The sequence below is a fragment of the Pseudophryne corroboree genome, chromosome 1 (assembly GCF_028390025.1).
Source record: "Pseudophryne corroboree isolate aPseCor3 chromosome 1, aPseCor3.hap2, whole genome shotgun sequence".
In the NCBI taxonomy this organism is placed as follows: Eukaryota; Metazoa; Chordata; class Amphibia; order Anura; family Myobatrachidae; genus Pseudophryne; species Pseudophryne corroboree.
This window is the reverse complement of record NC_086444.1, coordinates 1230952459-1230968273: the sequence shown is the minus strand read 5'-3', so window position 1 is coordinate 1230968273 and position 15815 is coordinate 1230952459. Positions and strand designations below refer to the sequence as shown.

Sequence of the window (15815 nt, the reverse complement as noted above, 5' to 3'; positions counted from 1 at the left end):
GGAGCAGTGTGCTCAGGTAGGCGTCACACAGGAGCAGTGTCCTCAGGTAGACGTCACATAGGAGCAGTGTACTCGGGTAGATGTCACACAGGAGCAGTGTCCTCAGCTAGGCGTCACACAGGAGCAGTGTACTCAGGTAGATGTCCCTCAGGAGCAGTGTCCTCGGCTAGGTGTCACACAGGAGCAGTGTCTTCAGGTAGGTGTCACACAGGAGCAGTGTCCTCAGGTAGGCGTCACACCGAAGCAGCGTCCTCAGGTAGGAATCACACTGGAGCAGTGTCCTCAGGTAGGCGTCACACTGGAGCAGTGTACTCAGGTAGGCGTCACACAGGAGCAGTGTCTTCAGCTATGAGTCACACAGGAGCAGTGTCCTCAGGTAGGCGTCACACTGAAGCAGTGTCCTCAGGTAGGCGTCACACTGGAGCAGTGTCCTCAGGTAGACGTCACACAGGTGCAGTTTACTCAGGTAGACGTCAAAATGGAGCAGTGTCCTCAGGTAGGCGTCACACAGGAGCAGTGACTTCAGGTAGGTGTCACACAGGAGCAGTGTCCTCATGTAGGAGTCACACAGGAGCAGTGTCCTCAGCTAGGTGTCACACAGGAACAGTGTCCTCAGGTAGACGTCACACAGGAACAGTGTCCTCAGGTAGTCGTCACACAGGAGCAGTGTCCTCAGGTAGGCGTCACACAGGAGCAGTGTCCTCAGGTAAGCGTCACACTGGAGCAGTGTCCTCAGGTAGGCATATCGCAGGAGCAGTGTCCTCAGGTAGGCGTCACGCAGGAGCAGTGTCCTCAGGTAGGCGTCACGCAGAAGCAGTGTCCTCAGGTAGGCGTCACACAGGAGCAGTGTCCTCAGATAGGCGGCACACTGGAGCAGTGTTCTCAGGTGGGCGTCACACAGGAGCAGTGTCCTCAGATAGGCGTCACACTGGAGCAGTGTCCTCAGGTAGGCGTCACACTGGAGCAATGACCTCAGCTAGGAATCACACAGGAGCAGTGTCTTCAGGTAGGTGTCACACTGTAGCAGTGTCCTAAGCTAGGAGTCACACAGGAACAGTGTTCTCAGGTAGGCGTCACACAGGAGCAGTGTCCTCAGGTAGGAATCACACTGGAGCAGTGTCCTCAGGTAGGCGTCACACTGGAGCAATGTCCTCAGGTAGGCATCACACTGGAGCAGCGTCCTTAGATAGGTGTCACACAGGAGCAGTATCCTAAGGAAGGCGTCACACTGGAGCAGTGTCCTCAGGCAGGCGTCACACAGGAGCAGTGTCATCAGGTAGGCGTCACACAGGAGCAGTGTCCTCTGGTAAGCCTCACACTGGAGCAGTGTCCTCAGGTAGGCGTCACACAGGAGCAGTGTCCTAAGGTAGGCGTCACACTGGAGCAGTGTCCTCAGGTAGGCGACACACAGGAGCAGTTTCCTCAGGTAGACATCACACAGGAGCAGAGTCCTCAGGTAGGCGTCACACAGGAGCAGTGTCCTCAGGTAGGCGTCACACAGGGGCAGTGTCCTCAGGTAGATGTCACACTGGAGCAGTGTCCTCAGGTAGATGTTACACTGGAGCAGTGTCCTCAGGTAGGTGTCACACAGGAGCATTGTCCTCAGGTAGATGTCACACAGGAGCAGTGTCCTCAGGTAGATGTCACACTGGAACAGTGTCCTCAGGTAGGAGTCACACAGGAGCAGTGTCCTCAGGCAGGAGTCACATTGGAGCAGTGTCCTCAGGTAGGCATCACACAGGAGCAGTGTACTCAGGTAGACGTCACACTGGAGCAGTGTCCTCAGGTAGATGTCACACTGGAACAGTGTACTCAGGTAGGAGTCACACAGGAGTAGTGTCCTCAGGTAGGAGTCACATTGGAGCAGTGTCCTCAGGTAGGCATCACACAGGAGCAGTGTACTCAGGTAGACGTCACACTGGATCAGTGTCCTCAGGTAGATGTCACACTGGAACAGTGTCCTCAGGTTGGAGTCACACAGGAGCAGTATCCTCAGGTAGGAGTCACATTGGAGCAGTGTCCTCAGGTAGGCATCACACAGGAGCAGTGTACTCAGGTAGACGTTACACTGGAGCAGTGTCCTCAGGTAGGCGTCACGCAGGAGCAGTGTCCTCAGGTAGGCGTCACGCAGAAGCAGTGTCCTCAGGTAGACGTCACACAGCAGCAGTGTCCTCAGGTAGTCGGCACACTGGAGCAGTGTCCTCAGTTAGGCATAACGCAGGAGCAGTGTGCTCAGGTGGGCGTCACGCAGGAGCAGTGTCCTCAGGTAAGCGTCACACTGGAGCAGTGTCCTCAGGTAGGCATAACGCAGTAGCAGTGTCCTCAGGTAGGCGTCACACAGGAGCAGTGACCTCAGCTAGGAGTCACACAGCAGCAGTGTCCTCAGGTAGATGTCACACAGGAGCAGTGTCCTCAGGTAGACGTCACACAGGAGCAGTGTCCTCAGGCAGACGTCACACAGGAGCAGTGTCCTCATCTAGGAGTCACATAGGAGCAATGTCCTCAGGTAGACGTCACACAGGAGCAATGTCCTCAGGTAGACGTCACACAGGAGCAGTGTACTCAGGTAGACGTCACACTGGAGCAGTGTCCTCAGGTAGGCGTCACACTGGAGCAATGTCCTCAGGTAGGTGTCACACAGGAGCAGTGTCCTCAGCTAGGAGTCACACAGGAGCAGTTTTCTCAGGTAGGCGTCACACTGGAGCAGTGTCCTCAGGTAGGAGTCACACTGGAGCAGTGTCCTAAGGTAGGCGGCACACAGGAGCAGTGTCCTCAGGTAGGCATCACATTGGAGCAATGTCCTCAGGTAGGTGTCACACAGGAGCAGTGTCCTCAGCTAGGAGTCACATAGGAGCAGTGTCCTCAGGAAAACATCATACAGGAGCAGTGTACTCAGGTAGGTGTCACACAGGAGCAGTGTCCTCAGATAGACGTCACACAGGAGCAGTGTACTCAGGTAGACGTCACACAGGAGCAGTGTCCTCAGGTAGGCGTCACACTGGAGCAGTGTCCTCAGGTAGGAGTCAAGCAGGAGCAGTGTCCTCAGGTAGGCGTCACACTGGAGCAGTGTCTTCAGGTAGGCGTCACATAGGAGTAGTGTCCTCAGCTAGGAGTCACACAGGAGCAGTGTGCTCAGGTAGGCATCACACAGGAGCAGTGTCCTCAGGTAGACGTCACACAGGAGCAGTGTACTCGGGTAGATGTCACACTGGAGCAGTGTCCTCAGCTAGGCGTCACACAGGAGCAGTGTACTCAGGTAGATGTCCCTCAGGAGCAGTGTCCTCAGCTAGGTGTCACACAGGAGCAGTGTCCTCAGGTAGGCGTCACACCGAAGCAGCGTCCTCAGGTAGGAATCACACTGGAGCAGTGTCCTCAGGTAGGCGTCACACTGGAGCAGTGTACTCAGGTAGGCGTCACACAGGAGCAGTGTCTTCAGCTATGAGTCACACAGGAGCAGTGTCCTCAGGTAGGCGTCACACTGAAGCAGTGTCCTCAGGTAGGCGTCACACTGGAGCAGTGTCCTCAGGTAGACGTCACACAGGTGCAGTTTACTTAGGTAGACGTCAAAATGGAGCAGTGTGCTCAGGTAGGCGTCACACAGGAGCAGTGTCCTCAGGTAGATGTCACACAGGAGCAGTGTACTCAGGTAGACGTCACACAGGAGCAGTGTACTCGGGTAGATGTCACACTGGAGCAGTGTCCTCAGCTAGGCGTCACACATGAGCAGTGTCCTCAGGTAGATGTCCCACAGGAGCAGTGTCCTCAGGTAGGCGTCACACAGAAGCAGTGTCCTCAGGTAGGCATCACACAGGAGCAGTGTCCTCAGGTAGGTGTCACACAGGAGCAGTGTCCTCAGGTAGGCGTCACACTGAAGCAGTGTCCTCAGGTAGGCGTCAAACTGGAGCAGTGTCCTCAGGTAGACGTCACACAGGAGCAGTGTACCCAGGTAGACGTCACACAGGAGCAGTGTACTCAGGTAGGCATCACACAGGAGCAGTGTCCCCAGGTAGGTGTCGCACAGGAGCAGTGTACTAAGGTAAGCGTTACACTGGAGCAGTGTCCTCAGGTAGGCATATCGCAGGAGCAGTGTCCTCAGGTAGGCGTCACGCAGGAGCAGTGTCCTCAGGTAGGCGTCACGCAGAAGCAGTGTCCTCAGGTAGACGTCACACAGCAGCAGTGTCCTCAGGTAGGCGGCACACTGGAGCAGTGTCCTCAGTTAGGCATAACGCAGGAGCAGTGTGCTCAGGTGGGCGTCACGCAGGAGCAGTGTCCTCAGGTAAGCGTCACACTGGAGCAGTGTCCTCAGGTAGGCATAACGCAGTAGCAGTGTCCTCAGGTAGGCGTCACACAGGAGCAGTGACCTCAGCTAGGAGTCACACAGCAGCAGTGTCCTCAGGTAGATGTCACACAGGAGCAGTGTCCTCAGGTAGACGTCACACAGGAGCAGTGTCCTCAGGCAGACATCACACAGGAGCAGTGTCCTCATCTAGGAGTCACATAGGAGCAATGTCCTCAGGTAGACGTCACACAGGAGCAATGTCCTCAGGTAGACGTCACACAGGAGCAGTGTACTCAGGTAGACGTCACACTGGAGCAGTGTCCTCAGGTAGGCGTCACACTGGAGCAATGTCCTCAGGTAGGTGTCACACAGGAGCAGTGTCCTCAGCTAGGAGTCACACAGGAGCAGTTTTCTCAGGTAGGCGTCACACTGGAGCAGTGTCCTCAGGTAGGAGTCACACTGGAGCAGTGTCCTAAGGTAGGCGGCACACAGGAGCAGTGTCCTCAGGTAGGCATCACATTGGAGCAATGTCCTCAGGTAGGTGTCACACAGGAGCAGTGTCCTCAGCTAGGAGTCACATAGGAGCAGTGTCCTCAGGAAAACATCATACAGGAGCAGTGTACTCAGGTAGGTGTCACACAGGAGCAGTGTCCTCAGATAGACGTCACACAGGAGCAGTGTACTCAGGTAGACGTCACACAGGAGCAGTGTCCTCAGGTAGGCGTCACACTGGAGCAGTGTCCTCAGGTAGGAGTCAAGCAGGAGCAGTGTCCTCAGGTAGGCGTCACACTGGAGCAGTGTCTTCAGGTAGGCGTCACATAGGAGTAGTGTCCTCAGCTAGGAGTCACACAGGAGCAGTGTGCTCAGGTAGGCATCACACAGGAGCAGTGTCCTCAGGTAGACGTCACACAGGAGCAGTGTACTCGGGTAGATGTCACACTGGAGCAGTGTCCTCAGCTAGGCGTCAAACAGGAGCAGTGTACTCAGGTAGATGTCCCTCAGGAGCAGTGTCCTCAGCTAGGTGTCACACAGGAGCAGTGTCCTCAGGTAGGCGTCACACCGAAGCAGCGTCCTCAGGTAGGAATCACACTGGAGCAGTGTCCTCAGGTAGGCGTCACACTGGAGCAGTGTACTCAGGTAGGCGTCACACAGGAGCAGTGTCTTCAGCTATGAGTCACACAGGAGCAGTGTCCTCAGGTAGGCGTCACACTGAAGCAGTGTCCTCAGGTAGGCGTCACACTGGAGCAGTGTCCTCAGGTAGACGTCACACAGGTGCAGTTTACTTAGGTAGACGTCAAAATGGAGCAGTGTCCTCAGGTAGGCGTCACACAGGAGCAGTGACCTCAGCTAGGTGTCACACAGGAGCAGTGTCCTCATGTAGGAGTCACACAGGAGCAGTGTCCTCAGCTAGGTGTCACACAGGAATAGTGTCCTCAGGTAGACGTCACACAGGAACAGTGTGCTCAGGTAGACGTCACACAGGAGCAGTGTCCTCAGGTAGGCGTCACACAGGAGCAGTGTCCTCAGGTAAGCGTCACACTGGAGCAGTGTCCTCAGGTAGGCATATCGCAGGAGCAGTGTCCTCAGATAGGCGGCACACTGGAGCAGTGTTCTCAGGTGGGCGTCACACAGGAGCAGTGTCCTCGGGTAGGCGTCACACTGGAGCAGTGTCCTCAGGTAGGCGTCACACTGGAGCAATGACCTCAGCTAGGAATCACACAGGAGCAGTGTCTTCAGGTAGGTGTCACACAGTAGCAGTGTCCTAAGCTAGGAGTCACACAGGAGCAGTGTTCTCAGGTAGGCGTCACACAGGAGCAGTGTCCTCAGGTAGGAATCACACTGGAGCAGTGTCCTCAGGTAGGCGTCACACTGGAGCAATGTCCTCAGGTAGGCATCACACTGGAGCAGTGTCCTTAGATAGGTGTCACACAGGAGCAGTGTCCTAAGGTAGGCGTCACACTGGAGCAGTGTCCTCAGGTAGGCGTCACACAGGAGCAGTGTCCTCAGGTAGGCGTCACACAGGAGCAGTGTCCTCAGGTAGACGTCACACTGGAGCAGTGTCCTCAGGTAGGTGTCACACAGGAGCATTGTCCTCAGGTAGATGTCACACAGGAGCAGTGTCCTCAGGTAGATGTCACACTGGAACAGTGTCCTCAGGTAGGAGTCACACAGGAGCAGTGTCCTCAGGTAGGAGTCACATTGGAGCAGTGTCCTCAGGTAGGCATCACAGAGGAGCAGTGTACTCAGGTAGACGTCACACTGGAGCAGTGTCCTCAGGTAGATGTCACACTGGAACAGTGTCCTCAGGTAGGAGTCACACAGGAGCAGTGTCCTCAGGTAGGAGTCACATTAGAGCAGTGTCCTCAGGTAGGCATCACACAGGAGCAGTGTACTCAGGTAGACGTCACACTGGAGCAGTGTCCTCAGGTAGGAGTCACACAGGAGCAGTATCCTCAGGTAGGAGTCACATTGGAGCAGTGTCCTCAGGTAGGCATCACACAGGAGCAGTGTACTCAGGTAGACGTCACACTGGAGCAGTGTCCTCAGGTTGGTATCACACAGGAGCAGTGTCCTCAGGTAGGCGTCACACAGGAGCAGTGTCCTCAGGTAGGAGTCACACAGGAGCAGTGTCCTCAGGTAGATGTCACACAGGAGCAGTGTCCTCAGGTAGACGTCACACTGGAGCAGTGTCCTCAGGTAGGCGTCACACAGGAGCAGTGTCCTCAGCTAGGAGTCACACAGGAGCAGTGTCCTCAGCTAGGAGTCACACAGGAGCAGTGTCCTCAGCTAGGAGTCACACAGGAGCAGTGTCCTCAGCTAGGAGTCACACAGGAGCAGTGTCCTCAGCTAGGAGTCACACAGGAGCAGTGTCCTCAGCTAGGAGTCACACAGGAGCAGTGTCCTTCTGACCAACAGCATGGTAAGTACCGGGATCGCGTGCCCAACCCTATAATAAGCATGCATAGGATTCAACTATTAGTAGGTAATTATAGGTTTGCCACTTGTATTGGTCTCATAAAACTTGTATCCAAAAATGTTACAATTGGATTGAGGTCGGACATTGATGTGATATTATCACTAAGTACAATGCAGCCATTTAGATATTTCCACCTCCCTACAAATCTGGATGTACGTCTAGTTGTGGGTCCTCAGCTGGGGCAGAGCATAAACACGGATCATAGGGTCAACCTGGAAAAAGTCGACAGTCACTAGGTCGACCCCAAAAGGTTGATACACTACAGGTCGACATGGTAAAATGGCCAACACTGGAAAGGTCACACAGTAAAGAGTTGACATTTGTTGGTGTAATTTGTAAAGTGCCCAGAAACCCCAATTAGTGCACCGCGCCCCCTTGCATGGCTCGTTTCACTCACCATGCTGCGGGAAGGTTACTATTCCCAATCGTAGTCCACATGGATGGTAAAAAATGAAAAAGTTAAAATTTTATTTTTTTTCTCCAAAACTCATATCGGCATTTTCCTGTGTTGACCATTGCCACGTCAACCTTCTTGGAATGTCGACATATTACCGGTCGACTTAAGTAGTGGATGCCCAGGGGCACTTTAACAGAGGAGGGGGCCCATGTGCACCTCGGGTTGGGCCCCCTCCTCTGCACGACGCAATAGTCGACTGTGCATGCGCAGGTCTCCGGAAACATGGCATCCGCCATGTTCTGGAGACCGATTTGGCTACTGTGCATGCACGCCGGCCATTTTGGCAGCGATTTTTGCCAGGCGACAGCAGCGCCCGATGTTGGACTCCGGAAAGGTAAGTATTAAAATCTGGGTGCAGTGTTTGCGGTGTGGGCCCCCCTGGACCCAGGGTCTCGTGTGCATCACACACATTTCACCCATTATAGAGACGCCAATGCGGATAACGTAACCATATACTCTGATTTAATGTAGGCGATCACACTGTATATTACTGTCGGTGATAACGCATGGTAATCAGGGGTGCGCTTCCATTGAGTTACGTACGCGGGGTCCAGAGTTATATCAGTCAGAATGAGCCCCAGATGTTATCTGCATTGTCCCCATATCAGCACACATGCTGAGTAACGCTTACACTGGAGAACAGAGGCCTCATTCTCACACCCCTGGCTCAGTGCTCTGTGTGTGGGAGATGCTGGAGGAGGCGGTGGACTCCGGACGGTGACTCCTATTCCTCTGCTCATATGGGGGAGATGTACTAAGCATTGGAGGGAGATAAATTACAGGCCAATCAGCTCCTAACTGCCATGTCACAGGCCTTGTTTGAAAAATGACAGTTAGAAGCTGATTGGCTGGTACTTTATCACCTTCCACTTTATCACTTTTTAAGGCTTAGGGGGTCATTCCGACCTGATTGCACGTTGCCGTTTTTCGCAGTGCAGCGATCAGGTCAGAACTGCACATGCATATGCACCGCAATGCGCTGGCGCGTCGTTCCGGTACAAAACGGATCGTTGCTGAGCAATGGATTTAACGAAGAATCCATTTGCACAGCCGATCGCAAGGAGATTGACAGGAAGAGGGCGTTTGTGGGTGGCAACTGACCGTTTTCTGGGAGTGTTTGGGAAAATGCAGGCGTGTCCGGGCGTTTGCAGGGCGGGTGTCTGACGTCAATTCCGGACGCGAACAGACTGAAGTGATCGCAGCGGCTGAGTAAGTCCAGACCTACTCTGAAACTGCACAAAATGTGTTTGCAGAGCTCGGCTGCACAGGCGTTCGCACACTTGCAAAGCGAAAATACACTCCCCTGTGGGCGGCGACTATGCGTTTGCACGGCTGCTAAAAACAGCTAGCGAGCGATCAACTCGGAATGACCCCCTTAGTACATCTGGCCCATTTATATGCCACGTTACCAGCCACAGTGTGTGTCCCAGCGGTAGAAGCTGACCCATGCTTTGCAGCCTATGTAGTGCTCAGAGAGGTTTATGGTGCTGTAAATGTTTATAGGGCTGCCCGGAGATTATACAGAGAGGGTAATAGACCTGTGTCTCATCGCTAGCAATAAATCTGGTTGCACCCAATGTTGTACTGTACTTGTGTCCGGGTGTGAATCAGGCCATAGAGGGAAACATATGGCAACGCCACCAAGATTTGCCGCAGAGGAAAGCGCTGCCCAACAAGGACAAGGACCCAGGTTACTAATCATAAACATCAGAGCCATAATGTGTTAAATTAATGATAAATATGCTGATGATTATATTAAAATGAATTTATCTAATTCATTAGTCTCATGTGATCACATATGGGGCCTAATTCCGAGTCAGATGCAATCTCTATTCTCACACAAATTATTATTAGCCTTTATTTATATCGCGCCACAAGGGATCCGCAGCGCCCAGTTAGAGTACATACAGTAGATGAAAAAGCAAAACGGAACAATAGTGACGTACAGTTGGAGACAATATAGGACAAGTACAGATGTTTAATGTTCTTCATCTGCACATGTGTCTGAGTAGCTAAAAGTTGCACAGCGCATGCTTCCACATGAGACACACGGGGTCTGATTTAGGGGGGGCATAAATCCCGTGCAGTCAGTAGATCCGAGAAGATATACCACTATCTTTTGTACAGAGGTGTACACTGGCAGCATATCAGCTCCGCCGCTTGCGTACAAAGATGCTGCATCTGTCACACATCGGTCGCACGCTATGGTTGCTCAGAATATTGGTTGGAAATAAGCCGCAAGGGCCAGTGCCACCACTGCGTACAAGGATGCAGTCACTGGCTGTGACATGCCCCCCTGAAATGGTCGCAATATGCCTGCGTTTTATTCGCCACCCCCATTACCTCCCACAAGCTCACTACCTGTCAATCATTCTGCATCCAAATCTTAACTAAAGCTGGATACACAGTAGGATGACAGATTGGCCGTCCGGCTCATCCGCCGACCATCTGACGATGGTTAAGTCCATACACATTTACCAATCGTTGGCCCGAGGTGTTATATATGACGTCATAATTCCGTTATGTCTTTGAACAACGTCGTTCACAAACATATCGCAAGTACACACCTGCCAACGCGCCTACGATATATATCAGTTGTTTAATTGAACATCCGATATAGCAGCCAGCGTGTACCCAACTTAAGGCCGCCATCACAGCACATGCACAGTAGAAAAAAACATCAGCCAACTGCAAAAACATTGCATCCAATTCTGAATCAGGTTCAGGGTCTCGGAAATGTATTGGCCATTCCTGTCCAGTAACTGGGCAGTGTCAGGAAAGTGGATAATACAGAGATGTACCATCTTATGGGCATGCCGCTGAACTGGTTGCGGGCTCAGACGCACAATCACTCACACTGGAGGCCACACTCTGATGGAGAAGCTACATTTACATTTGTGCATGAATGCAAGTCAGGGCCAATAGTTGATGTAGATCTCCAGTGGTTTAAGATTTTTAATTAGGTTTTAAAACTCTTTGGGGGTCATGCTACTATCAGTGGAGGATTCTGGTTTATACTCTATCCTATAGACTTATTGTATCTGTGCATCAACCAACATTAAAAATCTTTGTGTTACCAGTGATAATTAATTATTAATTCTTAGTCACTGTTGTGGTACTGACTTCTCCACCTACCTGCTCTACAGGTGGCAGTGTAAGGTGTGTCCATTACCTGGACACAGCAGATACAGACATAAAACTGAATGGAGGCACACAGTGATAGCATAGTTCTTAGTAAATGGGCAGGAAGGCCAAGTGGACTGCATATCCTGGTATATACAGTGTTTTATACATAGAGAGATACATATGGGGTACATGTGCATGTAAGTGCATTGGTTTACTGTTTGTGTGCATGCTACATATGTGCTATGTGTATTGGTGTATGAATATTTCTTTGCCCCATCGCCAGACAAATCACTGTATGTTTTTATTTCTTAGCAAAAGTGGCTAAAAAAAAGATTAAAATTGTCAAGAAAGTCATGAAGAAACCAAAAGCTGAGAAAATGAGTCCAGGAGAAGGAGGACCCCCGGAACAAAGTATGTACAACAGGCCTGACAGTGATGTGATACATGTGTGATCAGACTTAGTGATGCATATATGTCACACTTGACAGCGATGTAATCCATGTATGATTAGACTGAATGATGCATGTGTGGTACCCAAAATCCTGGGTGTCCTGTTTGTGACGCCAAATGTATTACACCAGCAGGTGTGTTTTTGGGTCACCTGTTCCTGTTGTTTCACCTCAGCCAGCTGCAGCTGGTTCCAACAGCTTCTAAGTCATGTGTATCTTCACCACAAGAATGTGGGCCACTATACACGAGTGTACAGCTACCAGCCCTAATACATTCTTGTGGTGAAGATACACAAGAGAAACAGCTAACCCCAAAACACACCTGCTAGGGTATTACATTTGGAGTCACAAACAGGATACCACCTTGGAAAGGGATTATTTTATTATTAACAGTTTCTTTTATAGCGCAGCAAATTCCATTGTGCTTTACAACTGGACACAATTAGAAGACAAAACTGGGTAAAAACAAACAGTCATAGAGGGAGGAGGGCATTGCTTGCAAGCTTACGAGGGTCTGGGGTACCACACATGAATGTCACACATGAGAGTGATGTGATTAATTTATGATCATACGACTGATGCATGTATGTCACACCTGACAATGATGTGATCCATGTATGATGAGACTGAGTGATGCATGTATGTCACACCTGACAATAATGTGATCAATGTATGATCAGACTGAGTGATGCATGTATGTCACACCTGACAGCAATGTGATCTATGTATGATCAGACTGAGTAGCGTTTGTATGTTGTCCCTAAATGAGCACTGGTTCATGTATGACCACATTCTCACCATACTTGATTAGATACTAATGTATATCACATGGGTTAGACAATGCAGGACATTGATAATTCACCATTACCTCCCTTTGATGGGAAACTGTCCAATGAGATTACTGCCTAACCCCATCCCGTCACACAGTCACAGCCTTTCCTGAGCCAGAGGACACTCTCTCTCCTGCCTAACGCCATCACGTCACACAGTCACAGCCTTTCCTGAGACAGGGGACACTCTCTCTCCTGCCTAACTCCATCCCGTCACACAGTCACAGCCTTTCCTGAGCCAGAGGACACTCTCTCTCCTGCCTAACGCCATCACGTCACACAGTCACAGCCTTTCCTGAGACAGGGGACACTCTCTCTCCTGCCTAACTCCATCCCGTCACACAGTCACAGCCTTTCCTGAGCCAGAGGACACTCTCTCTCCTGCCTAACTCCATCCCGTCACACAGTCACAGCATTTCCTGAGCCAGGGGACACTCTCTCTCTCCTGCCCAACTCCATCCCGTCACACAGTTACAGCCTTTCCTGAGCCAGGGGACACTCTCCTGCCTAACTCCATCCCGACACACAGTCACAGCCTTTCCTGAGCCAGGGGACATGCTCTCTCCTGCCTAACTCCATCCCGTCACACAGTCACAGCCTTTCCTGAGCCAGGGGACACTCTCTCTCCTGCCTAACGCCATCCCGTCACACAGTCACAGCCTTTCCTGAGCCAGAGGACACTCTCTCTCCTGCCAAACTCCATCCCGTCACACAGTCACAGCCTTTCCTGAGCCAGAGGACACTCTCTCTCCTGCCTAACACCATCACGTCACACAGTCACAGCCTTTCCTGAGACAGGGGACACTCTCTCTCCTGCCTAACTCCATCCCGTCACACAGTCACAGCCTTTCCTGAGCCAGAGGACACTCTCTCTCCTGCCTAACTCCATCCCGTCACACAGTCACAGCATTTCCTGAGCCAGGGGACACTCTCTCTCTCCTGCCCAACTCCATCCCGTCACACAGTCACAGCCTTTCCTGAGCCAGGGGACACTCTCCTGCCTAACTCCATCCCGACACACAGTCACAGCCTTTCCTGAGCCAGGGGACATGCTCTCTCCTGCCTAACTCCATCCCGTCACAGTCACAGCCTTTCCTGAGCCAGGGGACACTCTCTCTCCTGCCTAACGCCATCCCGTCACACAGTCACAGCCTTTCCTGAGCCAGAGGACACTCTCTCTCCTGCCTAACTCCATCCGTCACACAGTCACAGCCTTTCGGGAGCCAGAGGACACTCTCTCTCCTGCCTAACTCCATCCCGTCACACAGTCACAGCATTTCCTGAGCCAGGGGACACTCTCTCTCCTGCCCAACTCCATCCCGTCACACAGTCACAGCCTTTCCTGAGCCAGGGGACACTCTCTCTCCTGCCTAACTCCATCCCGTCACACAGTCACAGCCTTTCCTAAGCCAGGGGACACTCTCTCTCTCCTGCCCAACTCCATCCCGTCACAGTCACAGCCTTTCCTGAGCCAGAGGACACTCTCTCTCTCCTGCCCAACTCCATCCCGTCACACAGTCACAGCCTTTCCTGAGACAGGGGACATGCTCTCTCCTGCCTAACGCCATCTCGTCACACAGTCACAGCCTTTCCTGAGCCAGGGGACACTCTCTCTCTCCTGCCCAACTCCATCCCGTCACACAGTCACAGCCTTTCCTGAGCCAGGGAACATGCTCTCTCCTGCCTAACGCCATCCCGTCACACAGTCACAGCCTTTCCTGAGCCAGAGGACACTCTCTCTCCTGCCTAACTCCATCCCGTCACACAGTCACAGCCTTTCCTGAGACAGGGGACATGCTCTCTCCTGCCCAACTCCATCCCGTCACACAGTCACAGCCTTTCCTGAGCCAGGGGACACTCTCTCTCCTGCCTAACTCCATCCCGTCACACAGTCACAGCCTTTCCTGAGCCAGGAGACACTCTCTCTCCTGCCTAACTCCATCCCGTCACACAGTCACAGCCTTTCCTGAGCCAGGGGACACTCTCTCTCCTGCCTAACTCCATCCCGTCACACAGTCACAGCCTTTCCTGAGCCAGAGGACACTCTCTCTCTCCTGCCCAACTCCATCCCGTCACACAGTCACAGCCTTTCCTGAGCCAGGGGACACTCTCTCTCTCCTGCCCAACTCCATCCCGTCACACAGTCACAGCCTTTCCTGAGCCAGAGGACACTCTCTCTCCTGCCTAACTCCATCCCGACACAGAGTCACAGCCTTTCCTGAGACAGGGGACATGCTCTCTCCTGCCTAACTCCATCCCGTCACACAGTCACAGCCTTTCCTGAGCCAGGGGACACTCTATCTCTCCTGCCCAACTCCATCCTGTCACACAGTCACAGCCTTTCCTGACCCAGAGGACACTCTCTCTCCTGCCTAACTCCATCCCGTCACACAGTCACAGCCTTTCCTGAGACAGGGGACATGCTCTCTCCTGCCTAACGCCATCCCGTCACACAGTCACAGCCTTTCCTGAGACAGGGGACATGCTCTCTCCTGCCTAACTCCATCCCGTCACACAGTCACAGCCTTTCCTGAGCCAGGGGACACTCTATCTCTCCTGCCCAACTCCATCCTGTCACACAGTCACAGCCTTTCCTGAGCCAGAGGACACTCTCTCTCTCCTGCCTAACTCCATCCCGTCACACAGTCACAGCCTTTCCTGAGACAGGGGACACTCTCTCTCCTGCCTAACTCCATCCCGTCACACAGTCACAGCCTTTCCTGAGCCAGAGGACACTCTCTCTCCTGCCTAACTCCATCCCGTCACACAGTCACAGCATTTCCTGAGCCAGGGGACACTCTCTCTCTCCTGCCCAACTCCATCCCGTCACACAGTCACAGCCTTTCCTGAGCCAGGGGACACTCTCCTGCCTAACTCCATCCCGACACACAGTCACAGCCTTTCCTGAGCCAGGGGACACTCTCTCTCTCCTGCCTAACTCCATCCCGTCACACAGTCACAGCCTTTCCTGAGACAGGGGACACTCTCTCTCCTGCCTAACTCCATCCCGTCACACAGTCACAGCCTTTCCTGAGCCAGGGGACACTCTCTCTCCTGCCTAACGCCATCCCGTCACACAGTCACAGCCTTTCCTGAGCCAGAGGACACTCTCTCTCCTGCCAAACTCCATCCCGTCACACAGTCACAGCCTTTCCTGAGCCAGAGGACACTCTCTCTCCTGCCTAACGCCATCACGTCACACAGTCACAGCCTTTCCTGAGACAGGGGACACTCTCTCTCCTGCCTAACTCCATCCCGTCACACAGTCACAGCCTTTCCTGAGCCAGAGGACACTCTCTCTCCTGCCTAACGCCATCACGTCACACAGTCACAGCCTTTCCTGAGACAGGGGACACTCTCTCTCCTGCCTAACTCCATCCCGTCACACAGTCACAGCCTTTCCTGAGCCAGAGGACACTCTCTCTCCTGCCTAACTCCATCCCGTCACACAGTCACAGCATTTCCTGAGCCAGGGGACACTCTCTCTCTCCTGCCCAACTCCATCCCGTCACACAGTCACAGCCTTTCCTGAGCCAGGGGACACTCTCCTGCTTAACTCCATCCCGACACACAGTCACAGCCTTTCCTGAGCCAGGGGACATGCTCTCTCCTGCCTAACTCCATCCCGTCACACAGTCACAGCCTTTCCTGAGCCAGGGGACACTCTCTTTCCTGCCTAACGCCATCCCGTCACACA

At 52.8% G+C, this 15815-nt stretch overlaps 1 protein-coding gene across 1 annotated transcript in view; it reads left to right on the top strand.

Annotated features, from left to right (window-relative positions):
- The window catches only part of LOC134931659 (probable carboxypeptidase X1), a 248101-nt gene that overhangs the window by 26291 nt on the left and 205995 nt on the right, over positions 1-15815 (top strand). Inside the window, exon 2 of the mRNA XM_063925433.1 lies at positions 11152-11250. Within this exon, the coding sequence (XP_063781503.1) occupies positions 11152-11250 (99 nt within the window). The remainder of the gene's footprint in view (positions 1-11151; positions 11251-15815) is intronic.